At 42.0% G+C, this 23,399-nt stretch overlaps 1 protein-coding gene across 2 annotated transcripts; it reads left to right on the top strand.

The window, feature by feature from the left end:
* Positions 1-6: 6 nt before the first annotated feature.
* On the top strand, positions 7-16,523 carry SDHD (succinate dehydrogenase complex subunit D). Of its 2 annotated transcripts, XM_036258487.1 has the most exons (4): positions 7-107; positions 4,429-4,545; positions 6,243-6,387; positions 15,576-16,514. In XM_036258487.1, exons 1-4 carry the CDS (start codon positions 8-10, stop codon positions 15,739-15,741), a joined length of 528 nt encoding a protein of 175 aa, XP_036114380.1. In that variant the 5' UTR covers position 7; the 3' UTR covers positions 15,742-16,514. The 2 variants fall into 2 exon arrangements, with proteins under 2 accessions (XP_036114380.1, XP_036114381.1); XM_036258488.1 differs by lacking the exon at positions 6,243-6,387 and having other exon boundaries at positions 15,576-16,523.
* The last annotated feature ends 6,876 nt before the right edge of the window (positions 16,524-23,399 follow it).

Here is a 23,399-nt window from a genome sequence, read left to right as displayed (position 1 = left end):
GTGTCCTATGACTGTTTCCGGGTTGCTGGATGACCTTGAACCTTCTGGAACCGAGATGGCGAGCATCTGGAGGCTGAGTGTCCTCTGCGGTGCGCAAAGAGGCCGAGGTGAGGGGTCCCGCGGCCGGAGGTTCTCAGCGCAGCTTCCAGCCGGGGAGGGGGTGCGGTGAGGAGCCCACTGCGGCGGCGCGGTGAGACCTCTGGAGCAGGGAGTTCCTCCTGCTTCCCTTTGGCCACTCTGGCTCCTGCCGAAACCGCAGCAAGGACCCCCGTGGCCTAGAGGCCCAGATATTCATCCGAGCGCGCATTTCTCCTGCTCTGGGCAGACGTGGTGAGGGGGTAAATCTCAAAGAGAACTGCTTCTGGAAATTACATTCCTGCTGAGGCTATTCATTGGAGCCCAGAGCCTGGTCTTGCTCGTTCCCTGGAGTTGACGTAGATCAATTCGATAAACATTGAACTGGGCATGTTTATTATTCCAGGCACTATAGTAAGTTTGGAATACAAATGTGAATAAAATATAGTTCTTGCCCTTAAAGACTTTTCCTTTTTTTTTTTTTACAGGGAAAACACATATAAGTATAATTCAACATCAAACAAAAACTGCTGTGCTGTACATAAATTGTTATGCCAGTCCCGAGGGAGAATATATTTAGCTCTGTGTTGGGAAGGATTACTTTGTCTCGGTTCCTGAAGGAGGTGTGCCTGGTTTGAGTCTTTAGGATAAGGAAGGCCACAGGAGTAAGGGCGTTACAGTTAGGACTACTGGGATAAGCAAAATCAATGATAAAGGTATAGAAACTGGTTGTTATGAGATAAAAGAAAAGAAATTGGGTATTATTAGAGCATGAAGCTCAAGTAAGACATGAGAGATGAATCCGGAAAGGTGACCTCTAATCAAATCATACAAGAATTTGTCTTGATAAGGAGCATGCATTTGACCTGGTGCGAAGGGGAGCCATTGAAATATTTGACAGAGATTTGCAGTTTAGATTGACCACTTTGGTAACAATGTAGCAGATGGCCCTCACGGGAGATGGTCAGGTTAAGGCACAAGTCAGGGAGATGAGATATTGTAGTGGTCCAGGCAAGGATGGTGAGGTCCTCAACTTGAATAGTAGTACAAAAAAGGGAAAACTGTCTCAAGAAATGTCTGGGTACATCAGTAAGATTTGGCAGTTGATTGAATTTAGGGAGAAAGTCCTACATGACTTCCAGATTCTGGGTTAGATTGAAGGTGGGGTGTCATTAACATGGGGAATATGCAAATGGGAGACAGTTTTGGATGAGAAAGTGAGTTGAAGGATGATTTTAGTTTTTGGCAGGGTGAGTATGAGGACCATGTAGTACATCTCAGGGAAGGACCCCAGCAGGCACTTAAACTTCTGAAACTGGAGAGAGATCAGGGCTGGAGATACAGAATATGGGTGTCATCAATTTATAGGCAGTAGAAGCTGAGTGGACAGAATGGCCGGGGTTGGGCAGAGGAAGGGAGGAGAGCAAGGGCAGATGATAGAATTCTGGGGAAACATTTTAGAGTAAATGCAGGAGGAGACTGATGTAGGATGGTCAAAAGCAAAGAGAGAACTAAGGTGAGAATTACTGTCGGAGAAAAAAAGGAAGGAAAGACCGTAATGCCAGGTGATGGCGATATACCCAATAAGATGGAAGACTGAACAGTACCTGTCAGTATGGCACTTGAGACCATTAGCAACTTACCAGAGCAGCTTTGGTGGGGATAAAAATAAGTTTCTGAGTTAAAGAATGATAGGGAAGTGAGGAAGTTGGAATGATTTAGATAACACTTTAAAGAAGCATAGTTGGAAAGAGGAGAAAGTGTAGAAGAAGAGTACCTGGGCATTAGAGGAATTAGGATCAAGGAAGTGTATTACATCAGTGGAGGGAAAATGGCCAAGTTAAAGATATAGGCAAGTCCGGCCGGTGTGGCTCAGTGGTTGAGCGTTGACCCATGCACCAAGAACTTGCCCAGTTCGATTCCCACATGCCCAGGTTGTGGCCCTGATCCCCAGGGGGGGGCATGCAGGAGGTGCCAGTCAATGTTCTCACTCATCGATGTTTCTATCTCTCTCCCTTCCTCTCTTTCCAAAATCAATAAAAGGAAAAAAAAATTATTTTTAAAGATATAGGCGAGAGCCTTGGCTGGGTGGCTCAGTTGGTTGCAGCATTGTCCTGTGCACCAAAAGGCTGTGGGTGTGATTCCTGGTCAGGGCACATACCTAGGTTGTGGGTTCAATCCCCAGTCCGGGCCCTTGAAGGAGGCAACTGATTGGTGTATCTCTCTTCAATTGATGTTTGTCTCTCTTTCTCTCCCACTCTCTCTGAAAAAATCAATTAAACCCCAGCCCTGGCTAGTTTTGCTCGAGCGTCGGCCTGCAGACCAAAGGGTTGCAAGAGCAATTCCTGGTCAAAGGCATGTACCTGGGTTGTAGGTTTGATCCCTGGCCCCCTGTTGGGGTTTTCAGGAGGCAACCAGTTGATGTGTCTCTCACATCAATGTTACCCCCCCTTCTAAAAATCAATGGAAAAACATCCTCTGGTGAGGAGTAACAAAAAACAAACAACAAAACCATATCCTCTGGTGAGGATTTTAAAAAAAGATATAGGAGAGAAATTACCTTTTATTGAGTGCTTATAACTTTTTGGGAATTATATTGAATACCTTGCATATATTATTTAATTTTCAACAGTATTATGAAGCAAGTCCTATTATTTCCATTTTACAAATGAGGACATTGAGATTAATTGTTGATCATCTCACAGCTAGTAAGCGGTATAGTTAGCTTAATTTAGGTTTGTCTTTTTTATCCTCATTCGAAGACTTTTTTTTTTTTTTTTTATCCTCACCCGAGGATATTTTTCCATTTTTTTGTACAGATAGAGAGGAAGGGGGAGAGAGAGAGAAACATCGAAGTGAAGGGACACATCGAGTGGCTGCCACCTGCACGACCAACCAGGGCCGGGGACAAACTGCAACCGAAGTACGTGCCCTTAGCGGGAACCGAACCCGGGTCTCTCCGGACCGCAGGCCGACGCTCTAACCGCTGAGCCAAACTGGCCAGGGCATCGAGGACATTTTTGCATTTAGTTTCAGATAGAGCTGGAGGGAGAGAGGGAGGGAGACAGAGAGAGAAACATCGATATGAGAGAGACACATCGACTGGTTGCCACCCACATGACCCCAACCAGGGCTGGGGACAAACTGCAATCGAGGTACATATCCCTAGTGGGAACCAAACCTGGGTCTGTCCAGTCCACAGGCTGATGCTCTAACTGCTGAACCAAACCAGCCAGGGCAGGTTTGTCTGTTTTTCAACCACAAGACAGGATCCCAAAGGGGACAAAAATGGGTGGGTTCAGAGTACAAGTGGAGAAATTTATCTTGAAAAGGAGAACAGTAATAGGTATCCTACATGGTCCTCACACTCACCTTGCCAAACTAGACTGAATTTGTTGAGGACAAAGACTATCTTTTATCTCTTACTCCAGTGCAGAGCAGAATGGATAAATGGAAGGAGAGGGCTATAACTTATTTTTTATATTTTTAATATTAAACAAATTTTTTTCTTTACTGAATTTTGTTTAGAGAGAAAGGGAGAGGGGGAGAGAGAGATAGAAACAACATTGATTGGCCGCCTCCTGCATGTCCCCCACTGGGGATTGGGCCCACAACCTGGGCATGTGCCCTGACTGGGAATCGAACTGGCAACCTCTTGGTGCATGGGCCAATGCTCAGCCATTGAGCCACACTGGCTGGACATATTTTATTTTGTTAAATATATTTTTATTATTTTTTAGAGAGAGAGAGGAAGGGAAAGAGAGAAACATTGATGAGAGAGAACATCGATTGACTGCCTCCTGCATACCCACTACCGGGGATCCCACTACCGGGGATCTAGTCAGCAACCCATTCATATGCCCTGATTGAGAATTGAACCAGGACCTCTCAGTCCATGGGATATTGCTCAATCCACTGAGCAACACCAGCCAGGCTGTAATTTACTTTTGAAAATTAGTAAAAATGAGCCCTACCACTGTGGTTCAGTGGATTGAACTTCGACCCATGGACTGAAGTCCTAATTCCCTGGCAGGGCACATGCCCAGGTTGTAGGCTTAATCCCCAATAGGGGGCATGCATGAGGCAGCTGATCAATGTCTCTCTCCCTTTCTCTAAAAAAGAAACCAGTAAAAACTTTTAAAAAATTTAGTAAAAGTGAATCTCTTTTACATAAGTAATTTGTTGATTCTTCAGTCTTTCAGTGGCTGCTTAGTCTGACCTCACAGCAACCCAGTGAAATAGATGCTATGTTATTCCCTGTTTGGGTTGAAGTAGCTTGCATATGTTTATTTAGAAAATGTCAGCACTGTTATAAGAGAGGTGCTTATGATCCCCCAATGTCTCTTTCCTCAGCTCTCTTCCTCCGAACCCCAGTGGTCAGACCTGCTCAGATCTCAGCATTTCTCCAGGACCAACCTACCCCAGGATGGTGTGGAATACAGCATGTTCACCTGTCACCCAGCCGCCATTGTATGTTTTCTCCATTGCTGCTGCTTTCTGGGCTCTGGCCATCTTCATCTGAGCCAATTATCATGCCTTTGGGAGGACTTGTTGTCTGTGGGGGGAATTCTTGTGTCCAGCTCTGTCCAGTGAAGACCTAGCCTACACCTTTGTGCAGACAATGCTAACATGGTTGAATGATGCCATTTACACTCAGACAACCTTCTGGTATAAGTCTTTAAACTTTTTAATAAAAAAAAAAGAAAGAAAATAGTTCTGTAGGAAGAGTCTGTCCAATAGTTTAGTCATTGTTATTTAGTTAGCTTATGGAGAGGAGCCAGATATGAATACTTTAAAATAGTGGACAATTTTTTAAAAAGTCACACATATTTATAGTTGTAGTTAACTTTATTTATATATAGATTGGTATTAAAATCATGGCATTTCTTGGATGAATACTGTTTATATATTATTAAAATTAGTTTTAGAGTCTGTAGATGAATAATAAGTTAACTGTATTTCCATTTTTGAAGTGTGGAAAGATCAGTATTTTACGTAAATAAAGACTTCTCTTGATTTTTACATCAACTACCTAGACATAGTTGCATCTGCGTTATGAGAAATTAAAATTATACAAGTGTAGTATTTTTGCTTTTTAGACTAATTTTATCTTTGAAAAGTTTTTGTTTCTGCATTTCTCTGCTTAGTTGAGTTAGATTTAGCAGAGTAGTTTTAATTGGGGTGCATGGGACTGAAGGAAAGCCCCTGAAGTAGTATACATAGTTTATTTATTTATTATTATTTTTTTAATCCTCACTCAAGGACACTTTTCCACTTTTTGTTCAGATAGAGTAGGAGGGAGAGAGAGGAAGAGAGAGAGAGAGAGAGAGAAAAACATTGACATGAAAGGGACACATCGAGTGGCTGCCACCCACACAACCCAATCAGGGCCGGGGACAAACTGCAACCGTGGTACATGCCCTTAGTGGGAACCGAACCCGGGTCTCTCTAGACCGCAGGCTGATGCTCTAACCGCTGAGCCAAACCGGCCAGGGTTGTATACATAGTTTTAATGTGCATGTCTTGAATTTTTTGGGGAAGTCACTGCATCCTTTGTTAGATTTCCAAAGGGGTCTGCAACCGAAAAAAGATAGAGGCTTTCAAAGAAATGTTAATAGCCCATTTTGTTTTTCACGTGCTTAAAATAAGTTTTCGTGTTCCATTGCTGTTGATAAGCAATGGGACAGAACAAGGACCATGGTCCTAAAACTTGACATCAGAACTTTGCTTCTCTGAATTGGCTGGTTTCATTTTGTTTTAGGAGGAATTTTAACACCTTTCTTGAGATTAGAAAGGTGTTTAAAAAAAAATGTTTTAAAGGAACATTCTCAAATGTCTTTAACTTATATTCATAAGGTATTTATCCATTGCATGAAGTCCAGGATTGGTAATTCTGTAAAGATACTTTGTCCATCTTCTTGTCTATAAGTAAAGTGGATCTGTCTTCTAATCAACATATACAGGTGTTAAGACACCCTGTTCTAAAAAAGGGAGATAGCATGTCTTTCAGTTACCTTCTTATCTTACCCTCTTTTTGCTCAGAGTTAAGTCTTATGTGCTTAACTGTTTGCTATTCTGTCAGTTTGAGTTATTTTGTGGCAGGTACTGAATGTGACAGATAGGTTTCCCCCTTCAACTCATGTGAATCTGGTCTTTCCTTTCTATAGCTGGTTCCAAGGCTGCATCCCTTCACTGGACTGGTGAGAGGGTTGTCAGTGTTTTGCTCCTGGGCCTACTTCCAGCTGCTTATTTGAATCCTTCCTCTACGATGGACTACTCCCTGGCTGCAGTCCTCACTCTCCATAGTCATTGGCAAGTACAGCAGTGCCTTCAATATTATATTGTTTGTTCAGTTTGTTTGCTGTGAGCTTGTTTTATTATTGCATATAAGGGAGATACTAAAGGCCTGTAGAAAACTTTAAAACATAATATAAAATGTTTCTATGCCCAGATTTATATATCCACCTGCTCATTCGATGTCTTTATTCCCATATCTAATAGGCATTTTGAATGTAGCATGTTATAAAACTGAGTTTCTAATGTTCCCTAGATCACTTCCTCCAGCAATCTTGCCCATGGAATTAATAACACTTCCAGCCCTGGTCGGGTTGCTAAGTGGTTAGAGCGTCGGCCTGTAGTCCATAGAAACCTGGGATTGGGTCCCGCTAAGGGCATGAACCTTGGTTGCAGTTTGTCCCCAGCCCTGGTTGGGCAGCCACTAGATGTGTCCCTTTCACGTCGATGTTTCTCTCTCTAAAAAAAAATAATAATAATAATAATAACACTTTCATTCTATTTGTTCAAGCCCCAAACTTGGTCGTCATCCTTGATTCCAATGGTAGTCTCCTTGATTCCAGTAGTAGTCTCCTTCTGTCTATTCCCAACACAGCTGCCCCAGTGATCCTGTTAAAATAATAAGTCAGGACAAGACCCTAAACCCTTTTTTGTCTCCTAGTCATTCTGTAAAAGTAGAATTCTTACAGTGGTCTAGACTCTAATATGATCTGCCCCCTGTTTCTTCCTTCATCTCCAACTACTATCCCTCATTCACACTGGCTTCCATGATAATTCTCAAACATGCAGGGGCACGCCAGGTGTCAAGACTCGACTCTTACTGTTCCTTCTACCTGCAGCTTTTTCTATATACTTAGATTGTTCTCTCGTTTCCTTAACATCTTTTTTTAAAAAATTTTTATCCTCATCTGAAGACATTTTTCCATTTTTTGTTCAAGTAGAATGGGAGGGAGAGGAAGAGAGAGCGAGAGAGAGAGAAAAACATTGACATGAAAGGGACACATCGAGTGGCTGCCACCCACACAACCCAATCAGGGCCGGGGACAAACTGCAACTGAGGTACATGCCCTTAGTGGGAACCGAACCCGGGTCTCTCTGGACCGCAGGCCGACGCTCTAACCGCTGAGCTAAACCGGGCAGGGCTTCCTTAAGATCTTAAATGTCATCTTATTGAAGCCTTCTCTACATTTAATCAAAATTGCAGTGTACTTCCCAACATTCTTTTTTTTTATGATTTTAGAGAGAGTGATAGAAACATATGAACTGCTATTTTTTTTTTTTTTTATCCTCACCCGAGGATATTTTTCCATTTTTTGTACAGATAGAGTGGGAGGGAGAGAGAGGAAGGGAGAGAGAGAGAGAAACATCGATGTGAAGGGACACATCGAGTGGCTGCCATCTGCACGACCAACCAGGGCCGGGGACAAACTGCAACCGAAGTACGTGCCCTTAGCGGGAACCGAACCCGGGTCTCTCCGGACCGCAGGCCGACGCTCTAACCGCTGAGCCAAACTGGCCAGGGCGATAGAAACATATGAGAGAGAACATAGATTGGCTGCCTTCTGCATACCTCCCACTGGGGATTGAGCCCACAACCTGGGCATGTACTCTGACTGAGAATCGAACTGGTGACCTCTTGGTGCATGGGTCGATGCTCAACCACTGAGCCATAATGCTAGGGCCAACATTCTATTTATTTATTTATTTATTTTTATTCCTCACCCAAGGATAGTTTTCTATTTATCATCATAGAGAGTGGGAGGGAGGGAGAGAGAGAAAGAGAGAAACATCAATGTGGTAGAGCCACATCAGCTGCTTGCTTCCGGCACAACCTGACCAGGGACGAATTGCAACCAAGGTATGTGGCCTTGACTGGAATCGAACCTGTGACTCATTGGTCCATGGGCCGACGCTTTAGCTACTGAGTCAAACTGGCCAGGGCCAACATTCTTTTTTTGTTTGTTTTTATTTTTTTGGTATGTGCCCCTAGTGGGAACCGAACCCGGGACTCTCTGGACCGTAGGCCAATGCTCCAACTGCTGAGCCAAACTGGCTAGGGCCCAACATTCTTTTTATTTTATTTATTTTTCTTTTTTTAATTTTATTTTTGTTAAAGATGTTTCTCCATTTTTACCCCATTGACACCCTCCTCCCCATCCCTCCCTGCCCCGTCCCTGACTTTGTTGTCCATGTCCATTGGTTATGCGTACATGCATATACGTTCTGTGGTTTATCTCTTCCCTCCCCCCACCACCCCTTCTTCTGAGGGTTGTCAGTCTGTACCCTACTTCCATGTTTCTGGGTCTACCCTATTCCTCAGACTGTTATGTTCATTATATTCCACAAATAAGTGAGATCAGTGGTATTTGTTTTTTTCTGCTTTGCTTCTTTCACTTAGGATAATACCTTTGCTTCTTTCACTTAGGATAATACTTTTCAGGTCCCTCCTTGTCATTTCAAAGGATAAGAGATCTTTCTTTCTTACAGCTGCATAGTACTCCATTGTGTATGTGTACCACAGCTTTTTTATCCATTCATCTACTGATGGACACTTGGGCTGTTTCCAGATCTTAGCGATTGTAAATAGTGCTGCTACGAACATGGGGGTACATATATTCTTTCTGATTAATGTTTCAGGCTTCTTAGGGTATATTCCTAGAAGTGGGATCCAACATTCTTTTTTAAAAAAATATGTTTTCATTGATTTTTTTTTAGAGTGAGAGGAAGGGAGAGAGAGATAGAAACATTGCTGTGAGAGAGAAACATCGATCGGGTGCCTCCTGCATGTCGTCTACTGGGGATCGAGCCCGCAACCCGGGCGTGTGCCCTGACCAGGAATCGAACCAGGACATCTCAGTCCACAGACAATGCTCAATCCGCTGAGCTACACTGGCCAGGCCGTCCCAACATTCTTTATCCCTCTCTGCTGTTTTATTTTTCTTAGTAGCATTTATTACATTCTAATATAATATATCACCTATTTATTATTTTATATATTCCTTGTCTCCCCCCACTAGAATAAAAGCACAGATACAGAATAACCACAAGAATCAAATCTGGCTTAATGAGTATTTATAAGGGTAATATCACCCAGGTCAAGACATAGAACTTCGCCACCTACTCCAGAAGCCTCTTCCTTGTGTTCTGTTTCTGTCAAAGCTGTTCAGGGTCCCTCATCAGGAACTGTTATCCTGACTTTTATAGTAATCACTTGTTAGTATTTCATCGTAATTTTATCACCCAAATGTGCATCCTCTACACTATATTTCAGTCTTGCCCTTTTAGAAAAAGAAATATGTTGTCCGGCGGGTGTGACTCAGTGGTTGAGTATCGACCCATGCACCAAGAGGTTGCTGGTTCGATTCCTGGTCTGGGCACATGCCCAGGTTGTGGGCCAAATCCCCAGTGGGGGGCATGCAGAAGGCGGCCAGTCAGTGTTCTCTCTCATTGATGTTTCTATCTCTCTCCCTCTCCCTTTCTCTGTCTCTAAAATCAATAAAAGAGAAAAAAAAATTTTTAATGTTACCACTTTTTGACAATTTTTATTTGTTGTATTTTTATTGCGTAAGCAGTACCTGACATAGAGCACTAAGTAAATATTTGTCGAATGATGATTTCTAGTTTCTCTTTATTTTATCCAGTGTAGTTTATTAGACTTTCTTTGTTAATACTCACCTGAGGATTTTTCTTTTTCCATTTAGTTGTAGATGGAGTGGGGGGGGGAGAGACATTGATGTGAGAGAGACCCATTGGTTGCTTCTCGAATGAGCTGGGGATTGAACCTGCAACCAAGGCATGGGCCCTTGACTGGGAATCAAACCCACGACCCTTCAGTCCTCAGGCCAACACTCCAACCTCTGAGCCAAACTGGCCAGGGTTAGACTTTCTTAGTTAATGAACCTTCTCTAAATTTCACAGATAACAGTTGGGTTCCTCATGTTAATTTTTTATTGTTCTGTAAGCTGTATGCTATTGTGGGTAGGGGAGGCATTTTGGATTGTTAGAACTGAAAGGACTTGGAGTATCCTAACCAACTCTTGTTATTTTACAAATGTGGAAACTAAACTCCAGGGAACTTAAGTGACTTATCAAAATTATTTTCTAGCTAGTGTTAAGGGGATTTTGTCTACCTAGTTTTCTAGGGTTGATTAGGAGAATTACCCTTTAACCACATGTACCTTTCAAAATAAAGGATTCTAGTTACATATGAAATATTAGATAACAAGTACAGTAATATTACCCTAACATGTTTCTTGGAAGGAGATGCATCTAAATTAATGAAAAATCAGATTAAGATAATTCTAAAGTAATACATGTTAATATTACAGTTGACTTTCCAGTTTCCTCACTAATTCTTTTAGTTTTCACACACACAAAGTAATGAGTGGAAAGAGTTGTCTATCATCGTGCACTAGTTCCTCAGCATCCAGTCTCTCTTAACCGACATTAATTGGGCTTTTATCTCAACTATTTAACTGACGTCATTCTTACCAAAGTCACCAAAGACCTTCACTTTTTCAATTCCAGTTGTTTGTTCTCTATCCACTTCCTTGAACTCTCAGCAGCATTCAACTTAATTGAATATTCCCTCCGTGAATAATTCTTCTTTGGCTTCCTAGATTCCATACCTTGGTTTCTTCCACCTCACCAGCCATACCTTCTCAGTCTCCTCTGCCAGCTCCTCCCCCTCTGGGCTGACCTCTGAGTGATGATGGTTTGAACCCCAGGCTCAGCCTTGGCCTTCTTTATTTCTCTGCCTACACTCTTTCCCCAGGTTAGTTCAGATTTGCATTTTTTTCCCCCTGAGTTGCAGACTTTTATTTCCAGTTATCTAACCAGCATAGTCACTTGGATGTTTAACAGTCATCCTAAATTTAACTTTGCCAAAAACACTTTTTTCCCCTCACATAACTCTTGATTTCCCCTCAAAAACCTTCTCTTCTGTTCTTCCCAACTCAGTTTAATCTAATTGCTCATGCCAAAAATCCTAGGAGTCATTCTAGAGAATTCTTTTCATCTTACTCTATAGTAGTTCATCAGCTCTTTCTGGCACCTCTCTCCTTTAAACATAGCCTGAATTGTCACTTCGCACCATCTCCTCTTTCAGCAGTCTCGGTTATGCCCACAGTCTTGCCTAGACTACTTCCACTGTCTCCTAGCTAGTTTTCTATTTTTGTCCTTGCCCTCCTTTTCCTGCTTGCACTATCTATTTGCCACACTATAGCCAGAGTGACCTTTTTAAAAAGTAAAATTAGCCCTGGCCAGTTTGGCTCAGCGGTTAGAGCATTGGCCTGCGGTCTGGAGAGACCCGGGTTCGGTTCCCGCTAAGGGCACGTACCTTGGTTGCAGTTTGTCCCCGGCCCTGGTTGGGTCGTGTGGGTAGCAACCACTCGATGTGTCCCTTTCACATCGATGTTTCTCTCTCTCTCTCCCTCCCACTCTATCTGAACAAACTATCAAAAAAAAAAAAATGTCCTCAGGTGAGGATAAAAAAAAAAAAAAGTAAAATTAGCCCTGGCCGGTTTGGCGCAGCGGTTGGAGCGTCGGCCTGCGGTACTGAGAGACCCGGGTTCGGTTCCCGCTAAGGGCGCGTACCTTGGTTGTAGTTTGTCCCCGGCCCTGGTTGGTCGTGCGGGTGGCAGCCACCCAATGTGTCCCTTCACATTGATGTTTCTCTCTCTCTCTCTTCCTCTCTTTCCCTACCGCGCTATCTGAACAAAAAAAAATGGAAAAATGTCCTCGGGTGAGGAAAAAAAAAAAGTAAAATTACATTTATCCAAAGAAGATATGCAGATGGCCAATAAGCATATGAAAAAATGCTCAACATCATTTGTTTTAGAGAAATACAAATCAAAATCACAAAGAGATGCCACTTTAAATCTACTAGGATGGCTGTAATAAAAAGGATGGACAGTAAAAGTGTTTCAAGGATGTCAGGAAGTTGGCATCCTCATTTAACTATGCGGGAAAAGTAAAATGTTTCAGACACTTTGGAAAACAGTTCGGAAGTTCCAACAGAAAGCTATAGTTACCATATGACTCAAAGATTTCACTTTTAGATTTGTACCCCCTCCCTCCCCGCAACATTGAAAACATATGGCACCATACAAAACCTTGTACAGTAACGTTCATAGCAGTGTTTATTTATTTTTTTTATCCTCACCGGAGAACATTTTTGTATTTTTATGTTCAGATAGAGCGGGAGAGAGAGAGAGAAACATCGATGCGAGAGACAGACATCAAGTGGCTGCTACCCACACGACCCCAATCAGGGCCAGGGACAAACCGCAACCGAGGTACCTGCTCTTAGTGGGGACCGAACCCGGGACTCTCCGGTCTGCAGGCCAGTGCTCCAACTGCTGAGCCAAACTGGCCAGTGTAGTGTTATTTATAATAGCCAAGAAGTGGAAACAATCCAAATGTCTATCAGTTGACGAATAGCAAAACAAAGTGTGATATATGTGACTCAGGAACACCTCAGAGATAGTGTGGGTTCAGATCCAGACCACCACAATAAAATGAACATTGCCATAAAGTGAGTCACATGAATTCTTTGGTTTCCCAGTGCATATACAAGTTGTTTACGCCATATATGCTATAGTCCATTAAGTGTGCAATAGCATTATGTCTAAAAAACTGCATACCTTAATTTAAAAGTACTTTTTTGCTAAAAAATGCTAACTATCATCTGAACCATCAGCAAGTCATACTTTTTTTCTGTAGGAAGATCTTGCCCTAGTAACATCAAAGATCAACATAACAAATATAGCAATAATGAAAAAGTTTAAAATGTTTTGAGAATTATCAAAATGTGGCAGAGACGAAATGAACAAATGCTGTTGGGAAAATGGCACCAGTAGGCTTGGCTGATGCAGTGTTGCCACAAACCCGGTATCTGCAAACTAGAGTCAAGCAAAGTGCAATAAAGTAAGATGTGCCTGTGTTATTTGGCCATACAAAGGATTGAAGTACTGACACATGCAACAACATGATGAACCTTGAAAACACAGTGTTAGTGAAAGAAACTCAACACAGAAGGCCACATATTGTATGATGGCATTTATATAAAATTCCAGAATAGGCAACTCCATACAGACAAAACACAAAGTGTGGTTGGGCAATGGGGTACTAGGTACAGGGTTTCTCTTTGGGGTGATTAAAATGTTCTGGAGTTAAATAGTGATAATGTTGCACAACTCTGTGAGCATACTAAAAGTCACTTAGTTGTACACTTAAAAAGTGTTTATCTTGCCCTGACGGCTTGGTTCAGTGGTTAGAGCGTCGGCCCGCAGACCAGAGAGTTCTGGGTTCAGTTCCCACTAAGGGCATGTACCTCGGTTGCAGTTTGCCCCCGCCCCAGTTGGGATGTGTGGGTGGCAGCCACTATATGTGTCTCTCTCACGTTGATGTTTCTCTCTCTCTTCCCCCCTCTCCCTCCCGCTCTATCTGAGGATAAATGCAAAAATGTCCTCCGGTGAGGATTTTTAAAAATGTGTTAATCTTACCCAGCGGTGTGGCTCAGTGGTTGAGTATCTGTCCATGCACCAAGAGGTCGCTGGTTCAATTTCCAGTCAGGGCACATGCCCAGGTTGTGGGTCAAATTCCCAGTGTGGGGCATGCAGGAGGCGGTCAGTCTGTCATTGATGTTCTCTCTTATCAATGTTTTCATCTCTCTTCTCCCTGTCCCTTCTTCTTTCTCTACAAATCAATAAAGGAAAAGAGCCCTGACCAGTTTTGCTAAGTGGTTAGAGCATTGGCCTGCTGTCCGGAGAGTCCCGGGTTCGGTTCCCGCTAAGGGCACGTACCTCGGTTACAGTTTGTCCCCGGCCCTGGTTGGGTCGTGCGGGAGGCAGCCACTCAATGTGTCCCTTTCACATTGATGTTTCTGTCTTTCCGTCTCTTCCTCTCTCTCCTTCCCATTCTATCTGAACAAAAAATGGAAAAATGTCCTCAGGTGAGGATAAAAAAAAGAAAGAAAGAAAGAAAAAGAAAACTGGTTAATCTTATGGTATATGAATTTTATCCCAATAAAACTGTTATTTAAAAAAGTAAAATTAGCCCAGCTGGTATTGCTTGCTGGTTGAGCACTGACCCATGCACTAAGAGGTCGCCAGTCAATTCCCAGTCAGGGCACATGCCCAGGTTGTGGGCCAGACCTCCAGTGGGGGGCATGCAGGAGGCAGCCAATCGATATTCTCTCATCGATATTTCCATATTTCTCTCTCTCCCTTCTTCTCTAAAATCAATACAGGAAAAAAAGAAGTAAAATTAAGCACACACTGCCTCCCAGGAGCACCCCTGTGCCTCTCCTCCCCTTCTTTCTTCATAGGCATGCATCTTCCATACTCTAATTGACCCCATGAGGCTTGCAACAAGGGAAGCAGTGGGCAGTGGCAGTTCGTCCTGGGCAAACCCCCTGAACCTCTCCCATGGCCCCCTTTTCTCTGACTTAGTGAGCCAAAGCAGCCCAGCCTAGGCTCATTCCCCCAGCCCTTCCTTGTTTCATTATCCTCAGCTTTAATAAACATCCTCTAAAATTTAAATAAATAAGTAAAATTATGTCACTCCCTACTTAGGTCATTCCCTACTTAAAGCACATCTGTGGTTTCTCATTATATTTCATATAAATTTAAACTCCTTTTCATGACCTTCAAGGCCCTGTGTGATCTGTCCCCCCTTCTGCTCTCCATATTCTCCAGCCATATTAACCTTTTGCTATTCTTCAGAGATCCCAAGGCCATTGTCACTTTTGCTTGGATTGTTCTTCTCATTCAGGTCATCCTTTCTATAATATTACTTAGCATACATGTACTCTTACTTTCTCCTTCACTAGAGTGAATGTTCCGTATGGGCAGGGTGCTGTCTTATCTGGCCTACTCCCAACACCTGTAGCAGGTTCTGGCATATAATGTCTATTTAATACTTTTTTTTAATTAATGAAAAAATCTATAGGACATTATTTTAGTTTTACAAAAAATCCAAGATTTTGTAGATAGAGTAGCAATTATCTTCTTTGATATAAATAACTCTGGAAAATTGAATCTGAAGACTGGAAAGATTTCTGTATTATATTAGGAAATGCGTGATTCCTTTACTTTGGTTTATGACTTGCTGCATTTTGAATCTGATTAACTTATAGCCAAGTTATCTGTATAGTCTTCCAAGGTCATTTGTAATTTCTCATGTGCTGTGATTTTTCTCCTTAGGGGCCTTGGACAAGTTGTTACTGACTATGTTCATAAGGATGCAGTGCAGAAAGCTGCCAAGGCAGGCCTCTTGGCACTCTCGGCTTTCACCTTTGCTGGGCTTTGTTATTTCAACTACCATGATGTGGGCATCTGCAAAGCTGTTGCCATGCTGTGGAAGCTCTGACCTTTTTTACTTAATACCTTGCAAATTGATTGTACACCTCTTTGCCTCTGCTCTGTCATGCCATTCATCTCACAATAAGGAGGAAAATAACAGATAAGTCCATTGGTGAGATAAACCTCTTCTGATCACCTGGTTAGTTTTAGAATTTAACTGAGGAAAAGGTTTGAGAGGAATTGTATACAAGAAACTGTGAGACTGAGTTTCACATCCTAATGAGTGAATGAGATCTTCCAGCTTCTCACAAGACTCACAATGTGACTGAACATTATGTATGAGCTTTTACATTTTAATTTATCAAACTCTTAAAGGGAATTCAGCTTTATTACTATCAATACCTGATCAAACTTCTGTATTTGCCCTGGGGATAATGAAGAAAGGGAAAAACTATTAATTCATCAGGAAAGACTATAGAAATTTAGGCAGTACTTAATGTTTGAAAACACCCCCTTTGTTCAGTTGATACCAGCCACTAAAGGATAGATGTCTTTGGGAAACTTTAAAGTTAGGAAATGCTGATATTTCACATAACTAATTTCTTAGTTCTGAGAAAAAGAGCCTTGAGAACTTCTGAATATAGACAAGTTCCATGCAGGGAAGAAGTCCCCTGGTAGATGTATCAAAATATTACACTTTCTAAACTGAGACTTAATCCTCAGATGTGTTCATTGTTCTTGTCCTGAAATAATGTGCACAAATATAAAACTTTAAGTATTGTTATTTTCCCATTATGAGACTCTCTAATGTGAAGTATATTCTATGAAAATAAAGTTTTTTAAAAATAAAATCAGTATAATAAAAATGTAGTCTGCTCTTCTATGTGTTAACTATCCCTAGTTTTATTTAATAGAATTGAGTGTCCTTTGCATCTATAGCACTAAAACAGGATTCAGTGTTTAAATGTTTTTCTGGGGCTTAGCAGTTAGGTAAACCAGAAACAAGGTCTGTAACACAAAAAGACTTACATGTAATAGGCAAAAATATACTGGGTATAAGTAGGTTGGTGTGAGAAGTGGTTGGTTGGAATATTAGAAGGAATTAGAATTAGGTATAGATTATGGTGTTTTGTGAATGCCAGCCTTTGGAATTAAAATTTTATATATATAAAATTATATATATATATTTTTTTATCCTCACCCGAGGACATTTTTCCACTTTTTGTTCAGATAGAACAGGAGGGAGAGAGAGAGAAACATCGATGTGAAAGGGACACATTGAGTGGTTGCCACCCGCACGACCCAACCAGGGCCAGGGACAAACCGAACCTGGGTCTCTATGGACCGCAGGCCAACGCTCTAACCACTGAGCCAAACCTGCCAGGGCCAAATTATATTTTGTATACAGTTATTCTGGTCTGTAGGGTGAGTGTAAGGCATGATGGTTAGTTTCTCCTAGTGACATAGAGGAACTGGCATTTGGCACATTTCATTCACTGAGTACCTTACTGGGCAGCTGAGGCAAACTATTGGAAGCTGGCCAGAAGGGTAGGTGTGTTCATGAATGTCCATACTGATTAAAGATAAGTTCCCCCTGCCCTGGCCAGTTTGGCTCAGCAATTAGAGTGTTGACCTGTGGTCCGGAGAGACCCGGGTTCGGTTCCTGCTAGGGGTGCGTGCCTCAGTTGCAGTTTATCCCTGGCCCTGGTTGGTCATGTGGATGGCAGCCACTCGATGTGTCCCTTTTACGTCGATGTTTCTCTTTCTTCCTCTCTCTCCCTCCCACTTTATCTGAACAAAAAATGGAAGAGTGTCCTCGGGTGAGGATAAAAAAAAAAAAAAAGATAAGCTCCCCTTAACATACTATGGCCTTGTAGATTTAGATGTGTATTAAGGGCTTAGAAAGAGGAGGGCAATGTGTAATTCTGTTTTGGGTGGGTTAAAGGTTTCAGGAGAGAATGACGCCTGAAGTGTTGGTGCTGGCTCAGGCCTCCCTGGCAAGAAGGAGTATTTTATTACTGACGTTTAGAATTGCTGTTTTGAGTTGGTGATAAAAAGCAGACTGACCTTTAGTCAATTTTATTACTGTTTAAAATTCTCTAAACAGTGATCCCCCTTAGTGTCGTTCCCTCCTCACAGCACCCTTGGCGCACCACTACTGTAAAATGGAGTTTTCCATGCAGTCAAAATGAGGAAGGCTGTGACTGGATAATACGGGAAGTCTATAGCTATCACCAGCACCGTCAGGTCCTACTTTGGATTTGGAAAAGTTTCTGTTGCTAATAAACTTCATTAGATGGTGGCTGAGAAATTAAAGTAGAAGCTGGATGAGTACTGCGTGTCCCTTGTGGTTGGTTTTGTAATTAAGATAGATATGAGCTGTCACTTGGGAAAAACAGTGGGTGGCTGTGAGCTGCTAGAGCAGCAGGGAGAATGAGCAGGAGCTAACAGCAATAGGTTTCTGAGGTGCAGTAGGGCATGGTCAGAATTGTGCTTCAGGAAGAATTTAGTTGACATTAGAAAGGTTGATAAAGTAGAGGCAGAAGACTTGTAAGAGGATAGAGGTAGAAAGAAGAAGGGCTTGAACATTTTTTGGTTAATCCTCACTCGAGGACGTTTTCCCATTGTTTTTTACATGGAGTGGAAGGGATGGAAAGAGAGAGTGAGAGAGAAACATCATTTGATTGCCTCCCCCATAATTTTGAAGGGCTGAGGATCAAACCTGCAACCCAGGTATGTGCCCTTGACCGCGAATCCCAGACCCTTTGGTTCGCAGGCTGATGCTCTGATGAGCCAAACTGGCCAGGGCTGGGCTCAAACTTTGATAGTGGCAGTGGGAGGTAGGATTGAATTTCATAAAGGATGCTGGAAGTAAAAAACAGTCATTACTGAGTACCACATGTAATTGGCACTGTGCCAGTTATATGGATGGTAATAAGAATTTCTCTGCCCTTAAAAGGAATTTATAGTCTAATTGGAACAACAGGTAAATGATTGTAGTTCAGTGTGGTAAGTATAATAATAGTTAAGGACATCAAGCAGTGATGTTACAAAGGGTGCAGGAAGAATTTGCAAGTTTCCTGGAAGAGAAGAGTCAACCTGGCTGCTGAAAGGAAGCTGGGGGGTGAGGTGTGAGGCTGACTGCAGGATGCTAGGTCAAGCAGAAGATTGCAGATAATTTGGAATGAGTGCAGCACAGAGAGGGATTGATTGTAGAGGACCTTATATGCCAGGAAAAGCAATTGAGACTATTTTGATGGCAATGAGAAGTCACTGAAGATTATTAATTATGTAAATGACATGGTCAGATATGTATTTTCAATAGGTTATGCTGGGAGCTGTGTGAAATATGGATTTGAAGGAGATAAGCATGGAAATGGATACTATTTCAGTGATCGAGAAAAGAAATGATGAATTTTGAAGGCAGTAGTAGCCAGAATGAAGAGAACAATTCGAGAGATATTTAGAACTTAGAGTCAGTAAGAATTACACTGGGGTGTGAAAGATCAAAAGAGGAGGGTAAGTGTGCTCGATTGTATTTTGTCATAAGTAGGTGGATGGGAAGTAGTGTCATTAATTTTTGAAGGAAAATTAGATATGGTGGTAGAGGGATAGGTCACTATCAAAGTTTTGTATTTGTGAAATATCCAGGAAGACACAGAATTTATAGACATATTTTTGGCAATATGACAGACTAAATTTTAGAAATTATTTTGCTATGACACACCTAAGAAGATTAAACAAGAACACCCTTTAAAACACATCTGAGCCCAGGCTGGTCACTGGATGTATTCCCTGGTTAGGACATATACCTGGATTGTGGACTCAGTCCCCAGTTGGGGACCTGCAGGAGGCAACCAATCCATATGACCCTCTCACATGATGTTTCTTTCTCCTTCTCCCTTCTCTCTCTAAAATCAATAATAAAACCATATATAAAACACACACACACACACACACACACAGAGAAAAGAAACACATATGCCTGAGCTTGGAAAAGGAAATCCTTTGACAAAATGAGCATACATTCAGGGAGGTAAGTAAATATTGAGGGCACCAGGGGCCGTGGGAGCATTTGCTAATTCCAGGTGGCCTAGATTCTAGTTTTAAGGTGACATGGTCCAGGAACAAAGCTTTGGACTCAAATGGGAGTTAGATTGGAGACTCTCTAAAAACCACAAAGAGTTTTACCCTCAGAGAAAGAGTAAATTAGAAAAAAAATTTTACCCAAAAAATCAGAGCAGAGAAACTTGTCTACCTGAGATTCCAAAATGGCAGCAGAGTGAATGGAAGCTACACAGACCATCTCCCAGGACCAAACTGGAATTACAACTAAAATAAAGACAAATCATCGGGAAAAAGCAACAGAAAAGCAGCTTGTGAGGAACATATAACCAGGGACACTGACTCGATCTTGGTAGGATTGCGGAGGCATGAGAGGGGGCCTGGGAGCCCACAGACAGCAGTGGTCTTAGCTGTGAGCAGTGTCCTCGGGGTTACACTCCCAGGCGGCTCCACAGTGCAGAGCCGGGACAGACGCTAAATAGCCACAGCCACTCACCTTGGGCTCTGGCAGAGGGAGGGCAACTGGACTAGAACTGTGTGGGGACACTTGGGATTTGGAGGGCGCTCAGAGCTTTTGCTGAATTGCAGCCACGCAGAATGGTGGCCATCTTACTCCTTCCCAGGGCTCTGGGGCGAGGCAGAGATTCAACACCACCCTGTGGGCCATTGAAATGCAAATTGAGGCTCATTAACAACCAGCATCTGCTCCACCCTCAGGAAATCCCTTTACACTGAACACCAGAGGGAGTTTTTCATTCAACTGAGAACCAAAGGCTCTTCAAGAAACCATGACTAATAGCTTCTAGGCAAAAAGCTAGAGGATAACTGAACCATTCGTGGGCTTGCAACTCAGCCTAGGAAAGTAAGACTTGACAGTGGTGTTTAACATGGGTCCTCTCACACTCATCCAACCCAGGAGAGGGAGCCACAAATAGCAGAATTCCAACTCCCACAGGGAAAATTTGGCAGGCCCCAAAGCCCACTGAGATAGCCAAAATGGTGAAACAAAGAAACAAGTGCCAAATGAAAGAACAACAGATCTCTACCAAAGATGAGACAAATGAGGAGCAGTTAAGCAAGTTAACAGCTAGAATTCAGAGCTGTGATCTTGAGGAAGCTCAACAGCATGAGTAAGGACATCAACACCATGAGTAAAGACATAGAAATGTTGAAAATCAACCAACTGGAAATTAAAAGCCACCAAGAAGAAATGAGGAATGACATATCAGCAATAAAGAACACTGTGGATAAACAGCAGAGTAGAGGAAGCTGAGGACCGGATCAGTGAATTAGAAGACAGGGTAGAAAAAACTCAACCAATGAGAAAACCAAAAGGAAAAAACAATTAAAAGACAGGAAGACAGCTTAAGAGAACTATGGGACAACTGGAAACGTAATAATATTCGCATCATAGGAGTTCCCGAATAAGAAGAAACTGAGCAAGGGTTAGAGAATATATTTGAAGAAATAGTGACAGAAAACTTCCCTAATTTGGTGAAAGAATAATGCATTTAAGTTCAAGAAGCACAGAGAGCACTGGCCGGTTTGGCTCAGTGGTTAAAGTGTTGTCCTGCAATCTGAGGAGATCCGGGTTCGGTTTCCGCTAGGGGCATGTATCTCGGTTGCAGTTTGTCCCCGGCCCTGGTTAGTTTGTGCAGGTGGTGGCCACTCCATGTGACCCTTTCATGTAGATGTCTCTCTCTCTCTCTCTCTCTCTCTCTCTCTCTCTGTCTCTCTCTCTCTCTCCCCCTCCCTCCCACCCACTCTATCTGAACAAAAAATGGAAAAATCTCCTCAGGTGAAGATAAAAAAAAAAAAAAAGCACAGAGAGCCCCAAGTAAGAAGAACCCAAACAGACCCACACCAAGAAACATAGTAATTAAAATGTCAAATATTAAAGACAAAGAATCCTAAAAGCAGCAAGAGATAAGCAACAGGTTACCTACAAAGGAACCCCCATAAGGCTCTCAGCTGTCTTCTCAACAGAAACACTACGTGCCAGAAGGGAATGGCATGAAGTAATCAGGTCATGAAAAACAAGGATCTGAATCCAAGACTACTCTACCCATCAAGGCTGTCATTCAAAATAGAAGGTCAAATAAAGAGCTGCCCAGACAAAAAAAGGCTAAGGGAATACAGCACCAAACCAGCATTGCAATAAATTTAAAATAACTGCTATAATTAGTAGAAGAAATAGGAAGAAAAATATAACCACACTAAACAAAAATGGCAATAAATAAGTACATATTAATAATCACCTTAAATGTAAATGGATTAAATGCTCTTATAAAAATCAGAGTAGCTGATTGGATAAGAAAGCATGACTCCAATGCTATATTGTTTTTTTGTTGTTGTTGTTCAGGTAGAGTGGGAGGGAGAGAGAGGAACAGAGAGAGAGAGAGAGAAACATCGATGTGAAAGGAACACATCGAGTGGCTGCCACCCACACGACCGACCAGGGCCGGGGACAAATTGCAACTGAGGTACATGCCCTTAGCGGGAACCGAACCCGGGTCTCTCAGGACCACAGGCCGACGCTCTAACCGCTGAGCCAAACTGGCCAGGGCCAATGCTATATTGTTTACAAGAGACCCACCTTTTAACAAAAGACTCACATAGGTTGAAAGTGAAGGGATGAAAAAAAATCTTCCAAGCAAATGGAAAGGAAAAAAAAAGCTGGGGTAGCAATACTCATATCTGATAAAGTAGATTTCAAAATGAAGGCCATAACTAGAGACAAAGAAGGCCACTACATAATATTGAAAGGATCTATCCAACAGGAAGATATAACTTTGATTATATATGCACCCGATATAGGAGCACCAAAATATATTAAAAATCTTCTGGAGGACTTCAAAGGAGAAATCAACAGCAATACAATCATAGCAGGGGACTTCAACACTCCGTTGACATCACTGGATAGATCCTCTAGACAAAAAATTAGCAAGGAAACAGAGACTCTAAATGAAGCCAAATGGATTTAATAGATATCTATAGAGAATTATACCCCAAAACGACAGAATTCACATTCTTCTCAAGTGCACATGGGACATTCTCAAAGATAGACCACGTGATAGGACACAAACTAAATCTCAACAAGTTCAAGAAGATTGAAATCATATCAAGCATCTTTTCAGATCACAGTGGCATGAAACTAGAAATCAATTGCAACAAAAACATGCAAAGACATTTGAACACATGGAGGCTAAACAGCATGTTTTTGAACAATGGGTTACCGAAGATTTCAAGGAAGAAATGAAAACTTCCTGGAAACCAATGAAAATGAACACACAACAACACAAAATCTATGGGATGCAGTGAAAGCAGTTCTGAGAGGGAAGTTCATACCACTACAGGCCTACCTCAAGAACCAAGAAAAATTTCTAACAGACTATTTAACCACACAACTTAAAGAACTAGAAAGCAAAAAAGAAAACCCCAGAGCAAGTAGAAGGAAGGAAATAGTAAAGATCAGAGCAGAAATAAATGACATAGAGACCAAAAAACAAAAAAACAAAACAAAACAAAAAACCAAAAATCAATTCAAAGGATCAATGACACAAAGAGCTGGTTTTTTGAAAAGATAAACAAGATTGATGGACCCTTAGCTAGACTCACCAAGAAACACAGAAAGAGAACCCAAATACACAACCAGAAATG

Source organism: Molossus molossus, unplaced genomic scaffold (genome assembly GCF_014108415.1).
Source record: "Molossus molossus isolate mMolMol1 unplaced genomic scaffold, mMolMol1.p scaffold_m16_p_13, whole genome shotgun sequence".
Taxonomy (NCBI): Eukaryota; Metazoa; Chordata; class Mammalia; order Chiroptera; family Molossidae; genus Molossus; species Molossus molossus.
The sequence above is the reverse complement of the archived record's forward strand: the minus strand, read 5'-3'. Positions and strand labels throughout refer to the sequence as shown.